The sequence below is a fragment of the Quercus lobata genome, chromosome 4, assembly GCF_001633185.2.
Source record: "Quercus lobata isolate SW786 chromosome 4, ValleyOak3.0 Primary Assembly, whole genome shotgun sequence".
NCBI classification, from domain to species: domain Eukaryota; kingdom Viridiplantae; phylum Streptophyta; class Magnoliopsida; order Fagales; family Fagaceae; genus Quercus; species Quercus lobata.
In genome coordinates this window covers 62,839,300-62,861,657 of record NC_044907.1, presented here as the reverse complement: position 1 = coordinate 62,861,657, position 22,358 = coordinate 62,839,300, and the positions used below count along the sequence as shown (strand labels likewise).

The window sequence follows — 22,358 nt, the reverse complement described above, 5'->3', positions numbered from 1 at the left end:
TGTCGATGTTGTCCATGATTAGAATTTAGAACTCGTTGATTGGTGCCTTTGCAACTTCGTATTGCAAAAAATCTCACCTCGACAAGGCTCAACATGGGATTGGAGATATGGAGAAGGATAGAAAGTCATTCATACACATGCAACTTATCGTCATGCTAATGGTTCTGCTTCTTTGGTTAACAATTCATCTACATCGGGTCATATTGCAAGTAATTTAATCTTTGGAGTTCTCGATCTTTTTATTTCGGGTAAACTGCACTTTTTTTTTCCCTGAAATTTGGTATAAGTTTAATTTTAGTAACTGAAATTTCAAAAAGATAATTCACAGTATTTCCATCCATTTTAATTTTGTTTGGATAAATTCAAATTTTCAACAAAGAATTAAAATTCCGGGTTCGAAATCTTGCATATGTTTGGGCCATTTTTATTGTACCACCAAAAAAACAAAAAGGCCTTGAAAAGAAAGAGAAATATTCCAGAAAACATTACGACAAGGTCAAGCCCATTTGGCTAAGAGAGACATAAGACCAGCCCCAAGAAGAAGTGAAATGTTTGTTCCTATTTGAAGCCTTCCATTGCTTTGCACTCTTGGGTTCATAAAATCAGCTGCAAGAAGATCCACAAGCGCCATATAGATTAAGATCCCAGCTGATGCCGCATTAAAAATCCCTTCAAAAATTAGAGCATTGGGGCTGTTCTCATTGTAAACACTAGATATTCCTATTCCAATTGCAATTCCAACGGGGGTTGTAAGAGAGAAGAATGTCACCATAATTGCAACAGCTCTATTCTTGAATTTTGCCTATAAAATGCACACAAGTACAAGAACATGTTATACGGATTAATTTTTCCAATAGTGTTTCTACTTTTTTTTTCCACTAAGGATTCCACTACTGTAGTCATAAACAGAGTGATAAACAAACTAACAATCAAACTAATGTATTTGGGATAGGAAGCTACTCTAGTATATATACATACAATTCTTGGAGCATATTCTAGTGGTCACATACTATTCTTCGAACATATTCACTGGACACATGCAAAATTTATTATGGATAGAGTTTTTTCATTGTAGGTTAAGTAGAAGAAATTATTAGGTCTGTTAGGAGGACTGCTGATATGGTTCTCCCAACCAATAAGATAATGTTATTTATGCAAATTTGTGAGTGAACTTCCTAATCAGCACAAAAAATAAAAATAAAAATTATCAGGTGATGTCACATTTGCATAAATAAAAGCATTTTTTTTTTTTTGAGGGGGAGCATTTTATTAATTGAGAGGTCAAGGACGACCACATCAACGGTCCTCCCTAATAATTTCTCGTTAAGTAGATATTAATATTTTGGAAGTTAGGAAATCATGATTGGTCTTTATTATACATTATCAACATTTGAATTTAAATGTTTCTCAATTAAAAAAGAAAAGAAAAGAAAAAAGAAATTGAATGTATAAAAGATAGACTTCAAATTTGATTAAAGTTAAATATTAACTTCCTATAATTTATCAATCAAAACTAATTATAATTCATCATAATCCAAATTAATATATGCAATCCTAATATTAGTAAAACACATTCCTATCATTATTTTTTAATTCAATACTAACAAAAATGATTTAGACAGGTACCAGAGTTGGGTGAAAACGTTTTTTTTTTTTTTTTTTTTTTTTTTTTTTTTTTTTTTTTTTTTTTTTTTTTTTTTTTTTTTTTTTTACATATGATAGAAATTTTACTCTAAGTTAAGGTAAGTGTATATGTGTATAAAACTTCATTCCGAAGATTTAAACCCTGACTCTTACCATATACATGATAGAAATTTTACTCTAAGTTAAGGTAAATGTATATGTGTATGAAACTCTTTCCTGAAAATTTAAATCCCGACTCTTACCCTTGTCTAAAAAAACTTTGTACTTGTGGAGCTAAGGGTGCACAGTAATTTTTTGTTTTTAAATAAAAGTCCAACATCTATCAGAAATAAGAGTCGTGAAATTAAAGTAAGGAATTTTGCAAAACACATGAAAAATACTCTTGGCAAATATGAGCAGAAAAATTAGACAAAAAAATTAATTCAATGTTATTCAAAAGTTGGATGAAAGTCAACCAAAAAATCAAAAACCTAACTTAAAACGCGTCTCTTCAAAACGAATAATTAGTACAGATTTTATATTTGCGAAAAGAATAAATGACATGTGCGGTGATATTACCTGAGAGATGCATCCACCAAGTCCCATGCCTTCGAAAAACTGATGGAAGGTGAGTGCAGCAACAAGAGGCCTTATTGTTTTGGGACTCTCAGAAGCACCCAGTGAAATTCCTATTATGACTGAATGTACCACAATCCCCAACTCCAAAACCTAAATGTAATCAGAAGCATAATTAAACAGTACTAACTCTTCATTTAGTTCATAATCAAAATCAATAATTCACAATTACCATAGTAAAATAATAAACATGACTAAATGTGTCACTAAGATAATTTCCGATAATACAATTTCCGATGCAAATTGATGAAAACAGGATTTACACTTTTGTGAAAAATAAAATAAAATAAAATAATCACAACACATCCAAGAACCGTACCAGAAACATACAAACGCATATATTCAAAAGAAACACAAAAATCAACTTATAAAAAGAACTGGAAAATTCCAAAGCTTTCTCTTATATGCAAACTGTTTGATTAAATTTTGATTTTATCCAAACAACTTAAAAGGCTGAAAATACCATGTGAGATTAAATAAATTGATTAAGAACTTAAAAGATTCAAATTACCTGTGATATAACACGATGACGAACAAGGTCAGATGAAGCCGAATTGTTGTCAACCAAAGAAGCGGAACCATGAGCATGACCATGAGTTGCATGTGTATGAACATGTAAGTGACCCTCATGTTCTCCTTCCTTCTCCACATCTCCAACCCCATTTTGATCCTGGTTGAAGTGAGATTTTTTATAATACGAAGTGGCAAAGGAATCAACCATCAAAGTTCCGATGGCAGACACCATCGCCACAAACCCCGTGAATGGAAAATCCTGCCATGGACTCTCACTCAGACACGGCGACGTCAAGCTCTCGAAAGCATCGGGAAGAACATGGATGAACCCGGTCGACAATATCACGCCGGCAGCAAAGGCCTTGATGAAGAAGAAGATGTCCTTCTCGGGACGCAAAGCCGATATGGTCTTTCCTAGGATTGGAATACAAACCCCAATTGCACCCGCTACAAGAATGGAAGCAATAGCAGCTAGTTTATATTTGAGAGCTTGGGTTTTGTCACGTCCTTCATCCTCGGTGTCACATGTGCAATCTCCAAAAGCTAAGGAAGGGAGTAGGAGGAGAACGCAAAAGAGTGTGAGGAGAAGTGGTTGAAGTTTGGCCATTGTGTGAAGGAATTATAGAAGAACATGAAAAGGGAATGGGGATTTAATATGTAGTGTTTGTGTGCGTGTCAATGAGTAAAAGAGAGTTTGTGATTGAAAAGAAAGTATGAAAAAGAGTACCATGAAAAGAAAATTAGCATTTGTTTAGTTTGTGTTGACTTCTGTAGCCACTGGGAAAAGAAAACTCAGAAAGGAATGTTTAGATGCTAAATTACGAAAATGGGTGCACCTGTTTCACTTTTTTGGCGTTGCGGGTGAGGGTGTTGATGAGAATTTCAGGGTTAAATTGGTAAATTCGTACTTTCATGGGGTTGGTAGAATATAGTGTGTTAGGTGACGTTTGGATTGGGTTGAAATACAGTGCGTCTGCGTTTCAATCCTTTTTTATTATTATTATTATTTTTTAAAGTGGATTTTGTTGACTTTCAGCGCCTGAATATTGTACTTGTATACTGTTTATGAACCTATAAATATCATTTTTTATCAACTTTTTTATTAAAAATAGACCTCATGATACTATTTATATATTTAAAAATTATTTTAATACAATGTTTTCAGTTTTCAGTTTTTAGCTGTATCCAAACGGATCCTAATTTTACTATTAACATTGCTAATAATGAAGAAATTATGAGGTCATCCAATTCAATTAGGGAGCAGATTTGTAATTTCCGAAGAATCCGTATTTGAAGTAACAAAATACTATAATTATGGAAATAAGATTTAATGATCTCGTCAGTAAAATGAAATTGGAATTCTCAAGAGTAAACGCCAAAAAGTGTTGAAAGAATGTCGACATTATGTGCCAGTTTGGATTCAGCACGTTGAATCCTGGGCAGCATTTTCTGATTTTTTTTTTTTTCCTCCCAACCGTACTATTTGACCAAGTCAACTATAAACAGTGTATTCGTGCATTGTTTACGGACCCACAAATTTCACTTTTTAGTAACTTTTTCATTAAAAATAGGTCCCACGATACTATTCACACATTTAAAAATTATTTTGTTACAGTGTTTTTAGTTTTAGTTTTCAATTTCAGCAAAAATAAACTCAATCCAAACGGACCTTATAACGACTTTGATGGAAAGTCAATGTCTATTCACATTTATGGTTGGCTACTAAGTTGGCTATTTTTTTTATTTTTTTTTTTATGAAGCCAACCTGCTAATTGGTACATCTTTGTCCAACAACATGAACTAGCTTTGTCAAACAATTAGTTTTTTTTTTTTTTTTTTTTTTTTTTTTTACAATTTCACATTTTAGGGCGGCTCAAAAAAAAAAAAAAAAAAAAAAAAAAAACCTCTAATTAGTGTGGCTCAATAAGTTAGATGATAACTTAAAAATTGATTTTTTTTTCATATATGTAATTAATCATATTGTATTTGAATTACTTTCGGTTTTTTAAAATACAAAATTACTAATAAAATTTTTGTATTTAGATTTTATTGACACCTCATTTTCATTTGATAATATGTCTTATCAAAGTAATCTATAGCAAAATTTTAACAATTTTAATTTTGAAAAAAAAAATCTTTTTTAAATTGTAAAAGGCTATAACAATTGTTCATATAAAAAATTTGTGATCACCAAATGCATTAAACAAAAACTTATCTTTTCTATATTATCAATGATTGTTATATTATATATTTGAAAGTCATTACAATTATTTTCATTTTTAACCTTTTGTTCTAGTATTTCATTATCTTCTAAGTTCTAACTGTTTTTGACAATTGTTTTATTCATTTGTGATGGCTATTTTTTTTTTTTTAAATTTCTAATAACAAACATATCAAGAAATCCTATTTTGAGATTTTATAACTTTTTTTAAAACCCAAACTGATTTTTTTCCTAGTAGACACTACGCAATATATTTACGAATATAATAAACACTAGCGATAATATAAAACTATAAAATAACAAAAATAAAATAATTTTTTTTTACAATATAATCAATAGAATATAACTTATTAAATGCACTATTACAACATTACTTAACGATAGAATCACTTAACATAATAGCCATAACCTGCACAGAAGAAGATGTATTTGATACATAACTCGATGAATTAATTTTAACTAAATGGTCCAAACTAATATTAATTCATATAGAAACCCAAAATTTCACAAAAAGGTATGAAAATTTATCATTTTTTAAGAAATGTTTTTTGCTTTACCTTGGGCCAAGTGTGATTCAAATTAAAGAAAAAATGAAATCTAATTTGCAATTAAAATTTTTTTTTTTCCGCTGTCGATTTAAGTGCAAAATTTTCATTTTCCGTTTTTAAAATTCCAAAAAAAAAAAAAAAGTATTTTAGGGATTACAATAAATTAATTAATTTTTCCCAATTGAATATTGAATGAATTAATCTGATGGGTTAGAAACCCGAAATCTCAAAATTACATCACTTTCACCAAGTTGCTCAACGGTCAAATTATCCTAAAATTCACCCAATCACCAAATTCCATTTCATTTTAACCAAATAAACTTTTAAGGCTTGAACTGGAATTTTTGCACATAAATGAAAGCCGTAAAAAATTTGGTTATTGACACCTATCACCTCCTCTACATATAATTAAAACCTGGAACTATATTTTGGTTACAAACACATTTTTATCTACTTTAAGTTCACAAGAATTAAGCTTAGCGTAGATGCCTTATTTTGTACCTGTTAATAAATTTTGGTCACCAGCCCTAATGAAGAGCTTGACATATATCAACCAAGAGTAATTAGAAAGATCACAATATTTTGAAAGTAATCACAACTCAAAAATGCTCAAATCTCTTTGAAAATGATGCTAAAATATGAAAATTTCTCAATGTTTTGACCACAACTTTTTAACCAAAAAGAAGTTTTGAGTGAGGTTTATTTCATTGGAAAATAGATATCCTGGGCTTCAATTTGAACATAAATATTTCCTAATTTGGATTTGTATTGAGTGAGTTATGACTGTTTGAAGTTGAGCCACCAGAGCTGTTAGGAATTAGGATTTGAGATGCATGCGTACACATGGGGCAACAGTGCATACACAGCCTTGTTTCTCAAAATATTATTTTTTGATGTGGGCTAGCTCCTAAACCCTTGGGAACGTCCAAAGACCTCTAAAAATCCCTAAAAACCCTAATTTTCACATATAAATACTCACCTTTTATCTCCAATCAAAAGGTGAGCTAGAAAGAGTGCTTCTGTGCGCTTTCTAAACCCTATTCTCTCTTTTCACCTCTTTCTAGCATTGAAACTAAGGCATAAACTGGCTTCTAACATTGTTCTCAAAACCCTTTTCAAAACCTTTTTATTCTCGAGTTATGATTACTAAGTTCTATTGTGTTCATTGATTATTCTTGTCCTCTCAACCTACTCTTTGTGTTGTAGGCATTAAGGGGTTAGTTAAACAAGCTATAAATTTGTGATCTTAAAAGTAAGGCGAGTCTTCTTTCCATAATTTCTCAATTTGCTAACTAAGAACCACAAGAATATCTTGTTTTAATTTATTTGTGAGTTTGTTCTTGTTTAGTTTAATGATTATGATATTTTATTGATGTTGTTGAATCTAACCTTGTGATTAATTTGCTTTGTGTTTAGTATTTTCTTTTATTCATGTCTTTAGATTTCAAATTAATATGTTCTAACAAATGGAAGTATTCACATATGCTTTGCTTGAAGATTATGATATTTGTTTTGTGATATTAATATGACCATGATGTAGTTATTTGTTTATTTTAGTGTTATCTTATTTTTATCTTTGATTTAAACTCAAGTATGCAATTGATTCAACAAAAATGTGATTTTTATAGTTTCCGTGCTAAGGATGCATATGCATACTCAAGTATGCACATGCATGTTTTTGAACATGCGTACACAACCCAAACCCAGATTAGGGTAAAATCTTATTTTTATTTAATTAATTATTTTTCACATGTTATTTGATTATGTTTGACTCTGTTTAGGTTAGTTGTTAATGTTTATTTATTTTCCATGTTTATTTTAGTATTTTTGTCATGTATGGTATTATTTTTCTCTTTGATTTAAACTCAAGTATGCAATTAATTCAATAAAAATGTGATTTTTACATTTTCTGTGCTAAGGATACGTTTGCATACTCGAGTATGTACATGCGTGTTTTCGAACATGCGTATGCATGTTTTCGAACATGCGTATGCATGGCTAAGTATACGTACGCACCCTGAACCCAGATTAGGGCAAAATCTTTTATTTATTTAATTAATTATTTTTCATATGGTATTTGATTATGTTTGACTCTATTTAGGTTAATTGTTAATGTTTATTTAATTTCCATATTTTGATTAAGGTTTTCTTTCTTCCAAAAAAATCCTTCAACTAAAAAATTTACATAGCCATGCCCTAAACTAGTCCTAGACCTTCTAGTGCTATCGTCATTAGGAAAACAGGGGCTCAAGTCGTAAGGGGTACAAAATGAGGTGTCTATACATGCACCAATAGTGTTCTACATATAGTGCATGGGAGTGTTATAGCTTCCCACATGGTGCATGCCATATGCACAACGAGACCATGATCCTTGGCTAATATGGATAGGAACGATCACACTAGTGAAGCACCTCCAATAGTCTCTCAAAACACCTTTTTCTTTTTATTTTAGAGATTAAAGACCCAAAATCAAGCTCCAATAGCCTTTCCTACCTACAATATTTTGAGAAGCTACAGTGACTCTTTTAGTGTGGGGAGTATTGTAGCTCCTTGTGAGAGATCGCACCCCTAGCCCATTTGGAATTGATTGATTTACGACAAATTCATGTGAATGGGTGGGTTCATGTTGGTGTCTCTCAAAATGGTGATTTGATTGATTATATTTTCCCATTAGATTAAGGGTTTATAATGGAGTCCCCACTTATTTAATTTTAAGAAAAAAAAAATTCATATTTCTATTGATTTGAGAATGAATGTACATTAATCATAGGAAATAACACGGCTTTGGTCCTAGATACAATCTAAGATAAAGTATATGGCTTTATTTTCTACTTATGATCTAGAGATTGAAAATTACATAGATAAGTAATTGGTCTACTAACCCTTGATCTAAGCTCGGAGGCTTTGTTACAAGATAGGAAGGTGTTAGGCACCCACCTTGCCTGATGAAAACTATTCTCTAGACTATGATGGCCAACATTCATGTCACATTATCCAATTAATCAACATATTAAATGTTCAATGCTTTAATTTAAATTGGCGTGGTACTTGCTTGAATTTAAATGTGTGTGCATGTGTTAAACCATAATTCCATTTATTCATTGTCACATTTGGATTGAAAAATAAATTTTAGTGAATGTGCATGAATGGTGATATCCTAAATTTAAGGATTTGGGAGAATTATGAAATTAAGATGTTTTTCATATTTTGGATATGAGCTTTATATCAAAGCTAGTGCGAAGAACACATATAACAACATTTAAGAATATCAAGAACATTCAAGGAATTTAAATAATCAACTAACATGATTTAATCATAAATTAACATTATAGGATTATACGTGCATGCAAGATCCATGTGATGGAGTAGGAGGCTTTTGGTTGAGGTCCTAAATGTGGAGTAGAAAAGAAGAATTAGGAGATGTAGAGTGAGAGTGAGGCTTGCTCAATATCTTGAGGCTTCAGAAGACCAATATATGACAAGACTAATTCTACTTCACTAGAACTCAAGAGGGGGAGAAGAGAGGACATTTATGTATGCTTTGGAACAAAGGAGGAAAGGGTTTTATATAATAGTAGTGGGAAAAATATGAATGGAATAGCATTTAATGAGGGTTGACAAAGGATAAAAGAAAATCATGAACCCAAACCCAATTTCAGAGTTTAGGGAATACTAGTGCATTAATTATGGAGGTTGGTGGGAGTTGTGAGCAAGCAAAGTGGCTAAAACTTTGGTTTTTTTTTTTTTTCCCCAGAGTGCTTATCATAGCCTTCTGAGCCAACTTCAAAAAATCATATGTTACTCATTTCTAATCAGAATTGCCTCGTTCATGTGCATAATTTGAAGCCCCAAATGTCTAGATTTTGAAAAATTAATCACAATTAACATTAGTTGGCCCTAGTTACTTCAATTTCAAAATTAATTAGCACCAAATCTTGACCTAATTATCCCAATTAGAAAAAATGATTACACCAATTACTCATGAATAATTAATGTTTGACCTTCTAAATAATCAGGTATGCACAACCTTATACCATAAGTTGCAGTTTTAGCCAATCAAATCATTACACATCATTAATTTTGATTGGTTATAGTATTAATTGATCATAATCACATGTAGTCGAACTGAATTTCTAAGAGTGCATCTTGACAATTAAAACTTGATTTGATGATAACTTTCAATCATGTGGTCTAATTGAGACTTATGACTACTTTGATCGTTACAACATCAAGGTGACTTTGATGATATAAAACTAATAAGACAATGGTGAGAATTAAGATACTTATCTCCAAGTGAAATCACTCTTTTGCTCTACATGTGAGGTTAAAGATACTTATTCAATCCATCCATTTTTTAAATTTAATCTCTCTCTCTCTCTCATCCCAATTCTCAAGCCCTCTCTTTCTCCCTCTCTCTTTAGCAGAGGGACAAAGTAGTGGAGGACAAATGCGATGGAGTTATGGATAACAAGGAAGACAAACCATCGTGGCCAAAATGAACAAAGAAGATGCCGATCTAAACAATGGTGGATCTCCGCTTACTTTTTCCTTTACAGCATCTCTCTCTCTCTCTCTCTCTCTCTCTCTCATGTGAATGAAATGTGTGAAATAATTAAAATGATTGAGTAATAAATTATGAAAGGTGGGTGTTGTTGATGATAAAAATCTAGGTTTTATGGGTGTTATTGACGAGAAAATTAGAGTTTTGAGGGTATGGTTAATAAAAATGCAATAGAGTTTTGGTTGGTGTTCACTGGTTGATAAAATATTAAAATGTATTGGATTTTGAGAAAGATAATAGTAATAAAAATAAGTGAAGAAATAACATTTAAATGAGGATAAATAAATAATAGAGTCTGTTAGAATGTGTATTTGAAAAAGTAAATAAACAATAGGTAAAAGTCATTGTTTACTCTCCATTTAGTGTAAAAATTTAGAAATACTGCTAGAAATGCTCTCTAAATACACATTTTAGGTCACATGTGTATGTAACTTTCACCTTAGGCACATGCACGTGCCACATTGTCATGATACATCATACATGCCATGAATGGAAATTCTCAAGAAACTCAATTTGTTTTCCTTGGATCCTCACTTAAATAAGGGATTGAAAAATTGGGTCGAGGTCATTGAGTGAACTACCTTGTAAAATGTTGTGTGAGAGACTTGGCTTCATATGAATTGCTACGAAACTATATCATGTTAAGCCCGCGATACCCAATAAAACACTACAGTAAATTAACAAAAAAAATAGACTGGATAATATTTAGCTTGATATTAAGATAAGTGGATCCAATTGACTTGGAACATGGATTGAAATTTCCAGTAGAGAAATTAGCAACCGCCAAAAAGTATATATATTCCGTGATTGCGAGATTCTAAGTTTAAAACCAATCATAAATTAATATTATTACCGTACTAACTAAGGTTAAGACTTAAGAGCATGTGCAGTCATGAATTTTAAATTAAAAAAATATATATAAGGTATCTGTAAACCATTAAAATAGATTCAAATGTTTATATTATAGGCGGCAAAGAAGTATGCCATGTTTTCAATAATATAGGGTCTAAGTGTAGTACATTAATATGACCTTAAAGAAGTTCAAAATATGAAATTGAAAGCAAATTATTACCTAAATAAAACAATTTTATTAATCACGCTGATGTCAAAGATAAAAGTGGTAGGGCGTCAAATGTAGCAGTTGCACTTAGTAAAATTGATTGTGTTGATGTAGAAACATCATCACAAGGATTAATTTGTTTCTTCCACTCAAAAAGTATCAAATTGTTTCACAATTTTCTTGACCATTAAAAGTTTTTTGAACTCCCTCTAACTCTTTTGTGACCTCCCTCATTGAAGGACGTCTCTTCCCATTCAATTCTAGGCATCTTTTTGCAAGGTTAGGAACAACCATTATCTCTTGTATATCACCTTCATTCTTTACTCTAGCATTGAGAATATCAAATAGAATTAGAAAGCCCTCTTCCATTGAAAGGATGAAATATGTTGCAAGGCTCCTACGTTCTTGTGTTCTCACTAAAGAAACTGGTTTTTCTCCTGTTAAGAGTTCAACAAGAACTACACCAAAACTATAAACATCACTTTTTTTCTGTAAATTGACTTGTTTGGAAATATTCTGGATCTAAATATCCAAAAGTTCCATATACTAATGTCGTTAGATGAGTTTGGTCAATGGCCACTGTTCTTGAAGTTCCAAAATCTACTACTTTTGCTCTGTACTTATCATCAAGGAGTATGTTTGTAGATTTTATATCTCGATGGTAAATAGGTAATGAAGCTACTAAGTGTAGGTAAGAAAGAGCTCCGGCAACTTCTATGGCAATCCTTAAGCGCATATCCCATGTTAATGGAAACTCTTTGATTTCTTCATAGAGATACTGGGAAAGTGTTCCATTTGGGATGAATTCATAAACTAACAAAGGAACTTTTGTCTCTAAACAACATTTAAGTAGCTTAACTACATTTCTATGGTTGATTTGAGAAAGAATGATGATTTCATTGATGAATTGTTCAAGATTCCCCTCATCCACTTGTTGCACTTTTTAATTGCAACAATTCTTCCATCAGTTAACATTCCTTTGTAGACTGTACCCTGCCCTCCTTTGCCAAGTATTCTACTTTCATTGAACTGGTCAGTTGCTATATCCAACTCCTTCGAATTGAACAATTTTGTATTCTGAACATTGTGTTTGCTTGAAGATAATTGTTGTTGTAATAATAAGCCACCATTTCTCTTGAAGAACTTTTTCTTGAGCTGGATTTCACTTCTTCTCTTTATCACTTTGTATAACCACCATATGCTACAAGTAGAGATAACCCTCCAAGGCTTGCAACAAAACCTGCTCAAGTTAAGAAAATAGAAGCACAATGTCATAAATAATGTAAATTTATGCTATACAAACATCTGAATAAGTGTAAAATATATTTTTTACAAAGCTATTTTTTAAAACAGAAAATTGTAAAAACATTTCCAAACTAATATATGTCATTTCAATAAGAATATTGAGTTTATAATCATTTATTAGTTAGTGTGGTTTTCAACTAGAGTTGTTAAATTGTTATGGTTTACTTAATATGTGGCTTAAGGCTTATAACTAACAAATATCACACCTATTAAAACCTTTTTTTTATCACTCAGATACAGTCTTTTTGTCAAACTTTCTTCTATATATAGCCCCTGCTTTTGTCACATTTTTCTACTCGGGATATAAATATAATTACTTCACTGAGTACTATCATCTTACAAGTTTCTTTAAATTTCTTAGTGTTGTGTGGATAGCACCCCAGGACTCAAATCAATAACAGTAAACAAGCGAAAATTAAATAACAAGCACACATAAAGAACACAAGAATTTACGTGGTTCAGCAAACTGCCTACCTCCATAGCAACGACAGAGAAATTTCACTATTAAAAATAGGAAGATACAATAATGCACAGTAGCACTCTCTAGAAACCCAAATCCTAATACACCTAACTCTCTCTCACCCACAAGACAAGAAAACACTATTCTTCTTCTTATGCGACTGCTGCTAGGATTTTAGGAATTGTCTCACACGGTTGCACTTGCTAGGTTATTAGGAATCACTCTATAGCCGTAACTAATAACATATATATAGGGATATATGTTAGGTCGGCTGCCTTGGACTCCTAATATTTGGTAATTGACTTGTGCTTGTGGCAATTCAGGCGACACACACGGGCCCACTTCAACACTTAGGTGTATGACAACATTGACAAGAGGCTGGGTTTGTCATATAATGGGGGAATACGAGCCTTATTACCTCCCAGCATATGTTTTTATTGAAAAATTTAATGAAACTTGTAAAATGAAAGTACTATGTTAAGTAATTCTATCAACTTAAGAGAAGGATTTGGTTCGTGTGTCCTTTTGGTCACCCATCTACTAGTAACTATTTAAGAGAAAGTTTGTAGTTATTTTAAATAATTTTTTGTGTAGTTCTAAGTGATTTCAAGAACATCATGAAGTACTTTTATAAATGGTATTATTGAAGACATGAAGAATTCTCAATAAACTACTTAAGAAAAGCTGAATCTATAGGTCCCGATACCTCCTCAATACATGTCGCTCTATCGAGATTTAATGAAACTCAATGTCTCTCAATCTATCTAGCTACAGGATTTCAAAATATAGCCTGCAACATTTTATTCTAAGAGGCTATTTTTGTGAGTTTTTGTAACCTAATAGGAGAGCCTATTAAAGAGCCCATTAATAAGGTAGTAGGGACAAAAATCCCTAAAGCATTTCCTAATGCTTTATAAAGTTTTTCATATTGTAACCCTAGTCTCCACTTTTTGAACTAGTGAGTTCAGAGAACAAAAGAAAGAGACCTTGTTACGACTCCTATGCACCTTTGAGTTTTGTACCAAGCAAAATTTTTGGTACCAACAATTAAAGATTTCATTGGAGTTCTATGTAAAGCTACTGCAAATCAACTACAACAATCAAAAGGCCTGCTATGGAATTAGTCACGAACTAGGATTCATAATGAATTGGTCACATACGAGAATCCGTGTAAAAGAGAAGTCTCTACAAAAACAAGTCTAATTCGGTATTGAAGCTAATACTGGTATAGGTCAGTAGATTCAACTATAGGTTGGTATTTTGGGATAAGTTAGAAGGTAAGATTCATTATACTTGTAACTGCTTGTTTCTTGATTAGTGGATTATTGGGGAGTGGTGACTTAAAATTTAATCGGTGGGGTTTTTGCCTGCAAAAGTTTTCTTTGTTCGAAAACAAATCACTATGTCAAATTTAATTTCCACTACACTCTAAGATTGGTGATTTGTTTGTGCCCTTATTTCATTTGCATGTAATTTGATCTAGTTTATCATCTTGAGTAATTGGTTAATTAAGTAAGGTCAATATTTTAACCCAACACTATTCTCTAATATTTTTAGACGAATTACAAGAGGTTGAGACCTGCACACCTAATGCCACCACTAAAACCAGTGACCTCAATCATCCTTTCTGCCTCATGAAATAAAAATTACAAGAGGTTGAGGCAAAAGACCTTTTATATCTCTTTTAAATGTTTCCTACATTTTTGGTGGAAGAAGTTCAAATACAAAAAGAAAAGCACAGAAGCATAACTAGAGAATAAAAATTATGGCCTAATAAAATTGTTAGAAAAATGGGAAGAGGATTATGACTATTGTGGAAATTATTTGTTCAATAGTCTTTTTGATGCTTTTTATGACTACTACGATGAAGCTTACTCTTCCGCAATATCATGGTAACATTTTTTTTTTTTTTTTTTGGTTGTTGTTGTTGTTGTTGTTGTTGTTGTTTTTGTGTTTTTGATAGTTTGTTGTTAGGTGTATGTTGTGCTATATTATTAGGTTATAGATTTACCCCAGTTAATTAGCCAATTGTTTAAGTTGATTAATTAGATCAAATTACATTTAAATCAGATTAAAGCATAATCAAATCACCAAACTAAATAGAGTGCAATAGAAAATAAGTTTGACACAGCAATTTGATCACAATAGAAAATCTTCAAAGGTAAAACCCCACCAAATGAATTTCAGGTCACCATTCCTAAAAAATCGACTAGCAAGAAATAAAGGTTACAAGTACAAAAAAAAAAAAATCCACAACCTTTTAAACCACTTTATATCTCTTATATTAAAGGGTAATTACGTAGTGTAATAGGTGCAATAGTTCCAAATTCAAGTCCCTTGTAAGATGTCATTCTTAATTATCAACAAGGCATGCTCTTGCTGTTGAGGTTTGAAAATTGAAGTTCATGCTTGATCGTAAAAATTCTATAAGCAAGTTATGAGTGTATATGTGCGTGTACACATATATGTACACTTTTAACTTGCTTGTAGAATTATATACATACATACATATATATATATATATATCATAAAGGGGGAAGGACGCACAGATGATGGCGGAAGCACAGTAATGATATAGTGAAAGTAATGTAAAGTAGTAAAGTTAGAACAATAATAAGCACAGTATAATGTAAAGCAATATGTTGGAACAATAATAAGGTGGTAGAACCAGCCAAGCAGTATATCTCAAAATAATATAGTGGAAGTAAAGTTAGAACAATGATAAGCACAATATAATGTAAAGTAATATGTTAGAACAATAATAAGGCGGTAGAACCAGCCAAACAGTATATATCAAAATAATTCAAAGTAAATGAAAGCAATAGTTAAAAGTAAATGAAAGCAATTTACAACCGTCTGGTATGGCAGTAATTAGTCCAAGGTGGCGGTAGTAACAAGTAGTATAATGAACATAAAACTGAAAATACTTGTTTATTGAAAGTAGTACAAAACACTTACAAGTAGTAGTTAATACAAGATCTCAATACAAGTTGACAGTTACAAAGCTTGAACTAATCCTAGTTACAAGGTTTGTAGAGTTACAAAGTTTGTAGTGAACAAGGTACTAGTAGTAGTATAAACTAGGAATTTTCTCTCTAAGAAGGTTTCCTAAGAGAAGGAGTTCTAAGGGAAGAAAATCCTAAACTAAAACTTGATGTAAAACTTGTTCTAAACATAAGGGACAACCCCCCTTAAATAGGAAAAATTAGGAGTGAACAGTGTCATGAACAGTAACGGATGAATAGTGACAGATGAATAGTGACTGAATAGTAAATTTTCTTTTTTGTCTTCAAATGTTGGGGAATCCTCTGTAGAGTTGGAATGTCTGAAAATTTGAGGACCTAGGCCAAATAATAGGTGTACTTAGACTCTAGACCACCTTTTAGGCCAAAAGGACCAATCACAAGAGACCAAAAGAAAGAAACCTTGTCATCTTGTGCCAATTGAGAGTAATTATTAGGAATCTTCAAAAGCATCATATTGGTGGGAAACAAGCTTTTAGCAGTAGTAAACATTGAAGTTTTTTGGCCATTGTACTGGCCAAACAAATAAGAGAATCAAAATTGTGCAGGCCAGACAAATAAGAGAATCAAAATCTTCCGCTAAATCCGGAGTATCTTGAAGTAGTTCTGATTTTTCAGCAACATATTCTTTAAAGCCATTGAAGTATTTTGGCTTTTGTGCAAGGCAGTCAAATAAGTAGCAGTAGACTCAAACAGTAGAAAAAGCAGGAATGAACTCATTAATCAGTGGAAGGAGCATCAGATGGATAACCATCAAAAGGATCAAAAGGGCTTTGTGGAGAATCACATCCATGCTCATGGTTAATAGCATATTGACTATAGAATCCACAGTATAAAATTGACTCAAACATTAGAGTTTTCCCTGGGATGAGAAAACTTCTTGGATTACAATGATCAGCAATTCGTAAATGAGCAATGGCATCAGAATATGGTCTGGGACCAAAGATAGAAATCCTGTCTGTACTTCCCATGAAGTGATAATTTTTCCATAAATTCTGAGTAACATTAATAATTTGGTTATTAAAATAATTTCTCCAACATTCTGCAAGAGCAAAAGGATCATCAAAGGACAATCGAGAATTTCCTTCAAACCATGACCCTTGGTGAGTGTGACGATTAATGAGAATGAGATGCTTTGAGGGCTGGACATTCATCCAGTTATCTTTTTCCCATTTTGGAAACGTACTCTAGCATCTGATGGAAACAAAAGGACTGTTAAATCCTTTAATAGCATCCTGAATAATTTGTGGGAATTGGCTAGCCTGATAATGGCTTGTTAATTTTATGAACCTAATAAAGCCATATTCAAACATTTGGGAAAGGCAGTTAGGGTCCCTATCATCATTATCATCTGAATCATCAGCAACATATGAACCATCATCATAATTTATCAAGAGGCCAGGAAATGGGTGTTTCTTTTCATACACTCTGAGAGTAATCCCAAAGTGTTCTTCCCAATCAAGCTGAATAAAGACATTATCACCTTCGTCTAATTCATCAGGATCAGGAATAGTGCCAGTAACAAGTTTTTTGAAATATTTGAACCATAGGTCAACAGACCTAAACGTAGCCTTGCTTCTCAGAATACATAATTGTATATCCGTCGGCAAGTTGGCAACAGTACTTCTTAACAGAGATTGGGTCTTAAGACTCAATCTAGCATAATCAGTGCCCATTATAGTCTTATTATCCATTGAATGAATTTCCTCTTTGCCAAAGAGTTGACTAATGTAGGCTTTAAGGCGGCTTCGAAGAGCCCCATTTTCTGCAACAAGGTTATTTTCTGAAACAAAATTGTTTTCTGGAGTAAGATCATGGTGGCTAATATAATCCTCATTTTGGGTAGTAAGGGCTTCATTTTGAGCAGTAAGGTTAACAAGGTGGATTTCAAGGGCTCTGAGGGTTTTTTGGAAAGCATTATAGTGATTTCTAGTAAAAGCAAATTGAAGGTTATCAAGAATGAATTTAATAGAATCTGGTAATTCTGAATAGATTCCATTGTGGAATTATAAATTTCAAGACAAAACTTCTTGTAAAGCAATTACCATATCACCACTGGAGTATGTCACCTCTACCGGGACATCTCCTTGAAGGGATGTTGATCCACTAGGTTTTACCCTAGAAGATGCGCCTTCAAGCATTTTAAAAGGTTGTCCCACTGGGAGCCTATTGTCTTGAGAATAGCCCTGTGCTGGTGCTTTTCCCTTGTTCTTCCTCTCTACTGAGGAAGCTATAATAATCCACTTATTTGTGGTATATGTATTAGTATTATTCCACTTATTAGTGGTATTTATCCACGAGACATTCTCCAATTCCTGCGAAGAAACATTGATAATATTAGAATAGTTGATAGTACTTAACATTTTGGTATTATGAATATTACCTTTATAATCATCAGTGAAATTTTGGCAAGAACTCATCACTAGTTCTTGAATAAGTTCATTCATGGGGGAGTCTTTCTTATAGGACAGGTTATCAATGTCAATTTCAAAATTTGAAGCAAATTTGAATTTTACTTTCTGCCCGAAAGGATAAGTAGTAATTCTATCAAGTTCAACGAGGAAAGGATATAAAGTATTTATAAATGGCAGACCAAGAATTACTTTATCAGTCATGTTTTTGACAAGAACAGAAGGAATCTTGAAACGGACATTATCATGACAAACATGAGCATTATTCAATTCATATTTGATCTTCATTTGGGAACCATTAGTAGAAACCAATCTTTCAGTTGATTTTTCAAAATATTTTGAAGGAATCAATCCTTCTTAGATACAGTTCATATCTGCACCAAAATCAATCATAGCAATAACAGTGAAATGATAATCAGGAGAAACAACTATTTTAACTTTTGTAAACCATTTTGGAGGAAGTATTTTAGTAACAAGAGCAAGTTGAGGATCAGTGAAAGCATCAGCAATACCTTTATCAGAAAGAAAAGCCTGTTGACTGGATTCAGCTCCATCGTTGTGTTTATCTTGTTCATTGCCATATTTATTACCATTTTTATCAATTTTTAACATTATCAATTCTTGTTTGGGATTTTTTTATCACTTTTCATGCTTTTAAATTCATGTTTTAATTCATTTATCTCTTGTTTAACAATATTAATTTCATGTTGGAGATCATTAACAGTTAATTCTTTGGATTTCTTTTTATTAAATCTTTCCAAAGTTTCTTCAAAACTTATAGTTGATTTTAGTTTTTTACCAGTTTCTTCTTTCATCAAATTTTTCTTAAACTTATCCAAATATTCTTTTTGTAATTCAGGATTTTGAATTTGATTTATTAGTTGAATTATTAATTTTTCATCTTCCTCACTCTTGGTGAGAGCATTAACAGTTTTAACAACATTGCAACAAGAATCTCTACAACTAATTTTAATATTAGGAGAATCAGAAGAATCATCAGTAGATTGATAGCAAGAATCAGTTGAAGAAGAAAAATCATCTTCCAAAGAATTAGACAAGTTGTTTGATTCAAGGATTTTGAATAATTCTTCTTGCTCTTTATCATCAATATTTAACATGTTAAATTTGTTTTTTAACTTACCAGGTTTTTCCTTACAATCTTTACTGAAGTGTCCAGGTTTACCACAGTTAAAGCATTTACCTTTTCTTGATCTTTGTTTAACATATTTTTTAGAAACATTTTTCTTCTTAGCGTAGAAATCATTAGGTTTAACAAAGTTATTTCTGTATTTTTTATATTTTTTATGGCTTTTATCATGCTTTTTACTTTTTTTCCTGGAAGGAGCAATAGGAGGCAAACCATATTGTTCACAGAAATTACCTATTTCATATTTAGCTTTTTTTTTATTCTTTAATTGGTGTTTTAACAATTTTTCATCATTACACATATTGATACCAAGTTTTTATGACAATCTTTCCGGAGCATCACTCTGGAAGTAAAAACATCTTGATACCATCTGTAATCAAACATAGTAGGACAACTCAAATTATTTAAATAGTCAAAAATACGAGATGAAATATTGGATGGAGTACCAACAAAATGTTTGAGAATAGTATAGATCAAGGTATTAACACCATCAGGAATACCACGACCAATACTTTCATCAAAAATAGGCAAACCTTCATCATTCTTTTTAATAGCATGTTTAATAGACTTTTTGGATTCTTCAGTGATGTATGAATCCCACCATCCACGAAGAGTACCAGAAAAACCAGTAACAAGCAAAATTAACAATTTTAGGTTGATCAAGATCATGGTTATTTTGATAAGCAATACCAACCATAGACATATGATTCATTTTATTAATGATTTCTTGCTCAGACAAACCAACAATATTCCATTCATAAAGCTTATCAGCAAAGACAGAAAACTGTGTTTGAAAAGATCTCTCTTCGAACTGCATATCAGGAGGAGTGGGTTTTGAATACCAATTTTTAGTAAAAGACATGGGTTTGGAGTTTCCAACAAATCTTTTAATTTCTGGTAAATCATCATCAAAGATTCTTTTTGCAGAAACAGAAGAAACAATATCAGAATCTGTATTTTCTTCAAAAACAATTTCTTTTTTAGAAGTAGTTCGAGCAGTAGGAGTACTCGTAATGGTTCGAGCAGCCAGAGTACTTGTAGAAGTGCCCTTAGTTTTAACTTTTAAATCAGAAAGCATTTTTTCAACAATTTCAAGAGTCTTGGACTAAGAAGTTTTAAACATAACTTTTTCTCTTTGACTGGGTAAATCAATCAAAGGTTTCTCAGTTTTAACAGAAACAGATTTTTCAGAAACAGGTTTTTCAACAATTTTTTCTTCAATACAGTCAAGTTGTTGACCAATAATATGCAAAGATTGATTATTAAAATTGTTTTGTTCAATAAGACTAACAATGGGAGTTTGATCATCAGCAATTTTGAAAGGAGAGGCCTTCACTTCCTCTTTTGTCACTTCATCCTTCTTAGTAGTTATCAAAATTGGTTCAAGAAGAGGATGACTAGACCTAATAATGGTTTTATCTATTTTAACAAAATTTGATTTTTTTTTTATCACATTTAAATGTTGTATTGAAACTTCATCTTTTGAAACATTATGGTTTTCAAGAAAATCAAAAAACAAAATATGTCTTTTCAATTGATTCATCTTTTCCAACCATTTTCTCTTAACATAGTCTTTTTCAGACTGAGCAAAATTATTTTGGAAATATTTTCTTTTAGGTATGTTTTTTGAAAGCATAAACTCATTGTACAAAGAATCCCAATCAATCTCAAAATCATCATTTAAAATAGTCAAAACTCTTAATTGATTTTGGTAAACAGGAGGATTTTCAATAGGGGGAGAATCAAAGTCTGATGGAGTAACAGATACAGAGTCTTCTTCATCATCAACAGTAACATTGCCATAAGGAGAGGAAGATTCAGTTTTAGTGGAATAAAAAGGAGTGCTAACTTGTGAATTACCACTGGAAACTCCTTTTAGCTTTAAATTAGAGGGTTTTTCCAAATTCATTTTCAAAAAATCAACAGAGGGTTTTTCCAAATTCTTTTTCAAAAAATCATTGATCTCTTGATCTCTTTTTGAAATACTTTCCGATCCAGCAAAGGAATGTCTTCCTTTGTTGATCCTCAAAGGTGGATTGTTTTGAAAACTTATTTTAACAGTACCATCAAGATATTGTTGAATATGGGTGAGATCAAGTTCATCAAAAACAGGTTTAGTAGGAGGGGATTCTTGTTCCAGCAACCAATCATTAGGAAGTTTAACATCTTGCCATTGAATCATTTTTGGAACTTGAATTTTAGCATCAGGGGTTGAACATTGAATTAACATGGTTTTACCAAAAGGTTCTCTAGGAATTTTAGCACATGGGTTCATTTGTGTACCCATCAGTCTATAATAAATGCGATAGATCAAAGCAAAAGGCTTACTGCCTTCTTCCATGTGATAACCAGATGAAGCAATATTCAATGTCAAAGCTTTAACAATATTAGGATCATCTAAAGCAAGAGTAAGATCAGGATAACAGTTAAAATAAACAGGACTATCATGCACAGAAACAGTAATCATACCAAGAATGCTATCTTTAAAAATCTTAAATCTAGCATCTCTTAAACACATAAGAACAGAAGCATTAATACCCTTTCGGGTAAGTGGTTTAATAGCAACTTGAACCATACCAATATGCAAATAACTGAATTTTTTAGCAGCAAGGAATTCATTAATATTTCATTTAGTGAACAAACAACATTTTTCATGAACTTTTGAAATAGAGAAAATTTGTTCAACAGTTCTGGCTTTGTAAGCAGAATAAAAAGTACTTTCAACAAAACTAGTTTTATAAACAGTGTCAGTATCAACTTTAGGAATATTCCAATTATGAAAATCAGGGATCAACTCATTATCATCAATAGTGTGATCTTCTTCATTTACAATATCAAGAGGACAACTAG

At 31.8% G+C, this 22,358-nt stretch overlaps 1 protein-coding gene and 1 pseudogene across 1 annotated transcript; both read right to left on the bottom strand.

The window, feature by feature from the left end:
• Positions 1-330: 330 nt before the first annotated feature.
• Positions 331-3,447, bottom strand: LOC115983601 (zinc transporter 8-like). Its single transcript, XM_031106320.1, has 3 exons — positions 2,771-3,447; positions 2,203-2,352; positions 331-802 (listed from the first exon to the last, which is right to left on the bottom strand). The coding sequence occupies exons 1-3, from the start codon at positions 3,377-3,379 to the stop codon at positions 497-499; spliced, it is 1,065 nt and encodes a 354-aa protein (XP_030962180.1). The 5' UTR covers positions 3,380-3,447; the 3' UTR covers positions 331-496.
• Positions 3,448-11,276: 7,829 nt separating this feature from the next.
• Positions 11,277-18,973, bottom strand: LOC115985560 (annotated as a pseudogene).
• Positions 18,974-22,358: the final 3,385 nt, after the last annotated feature.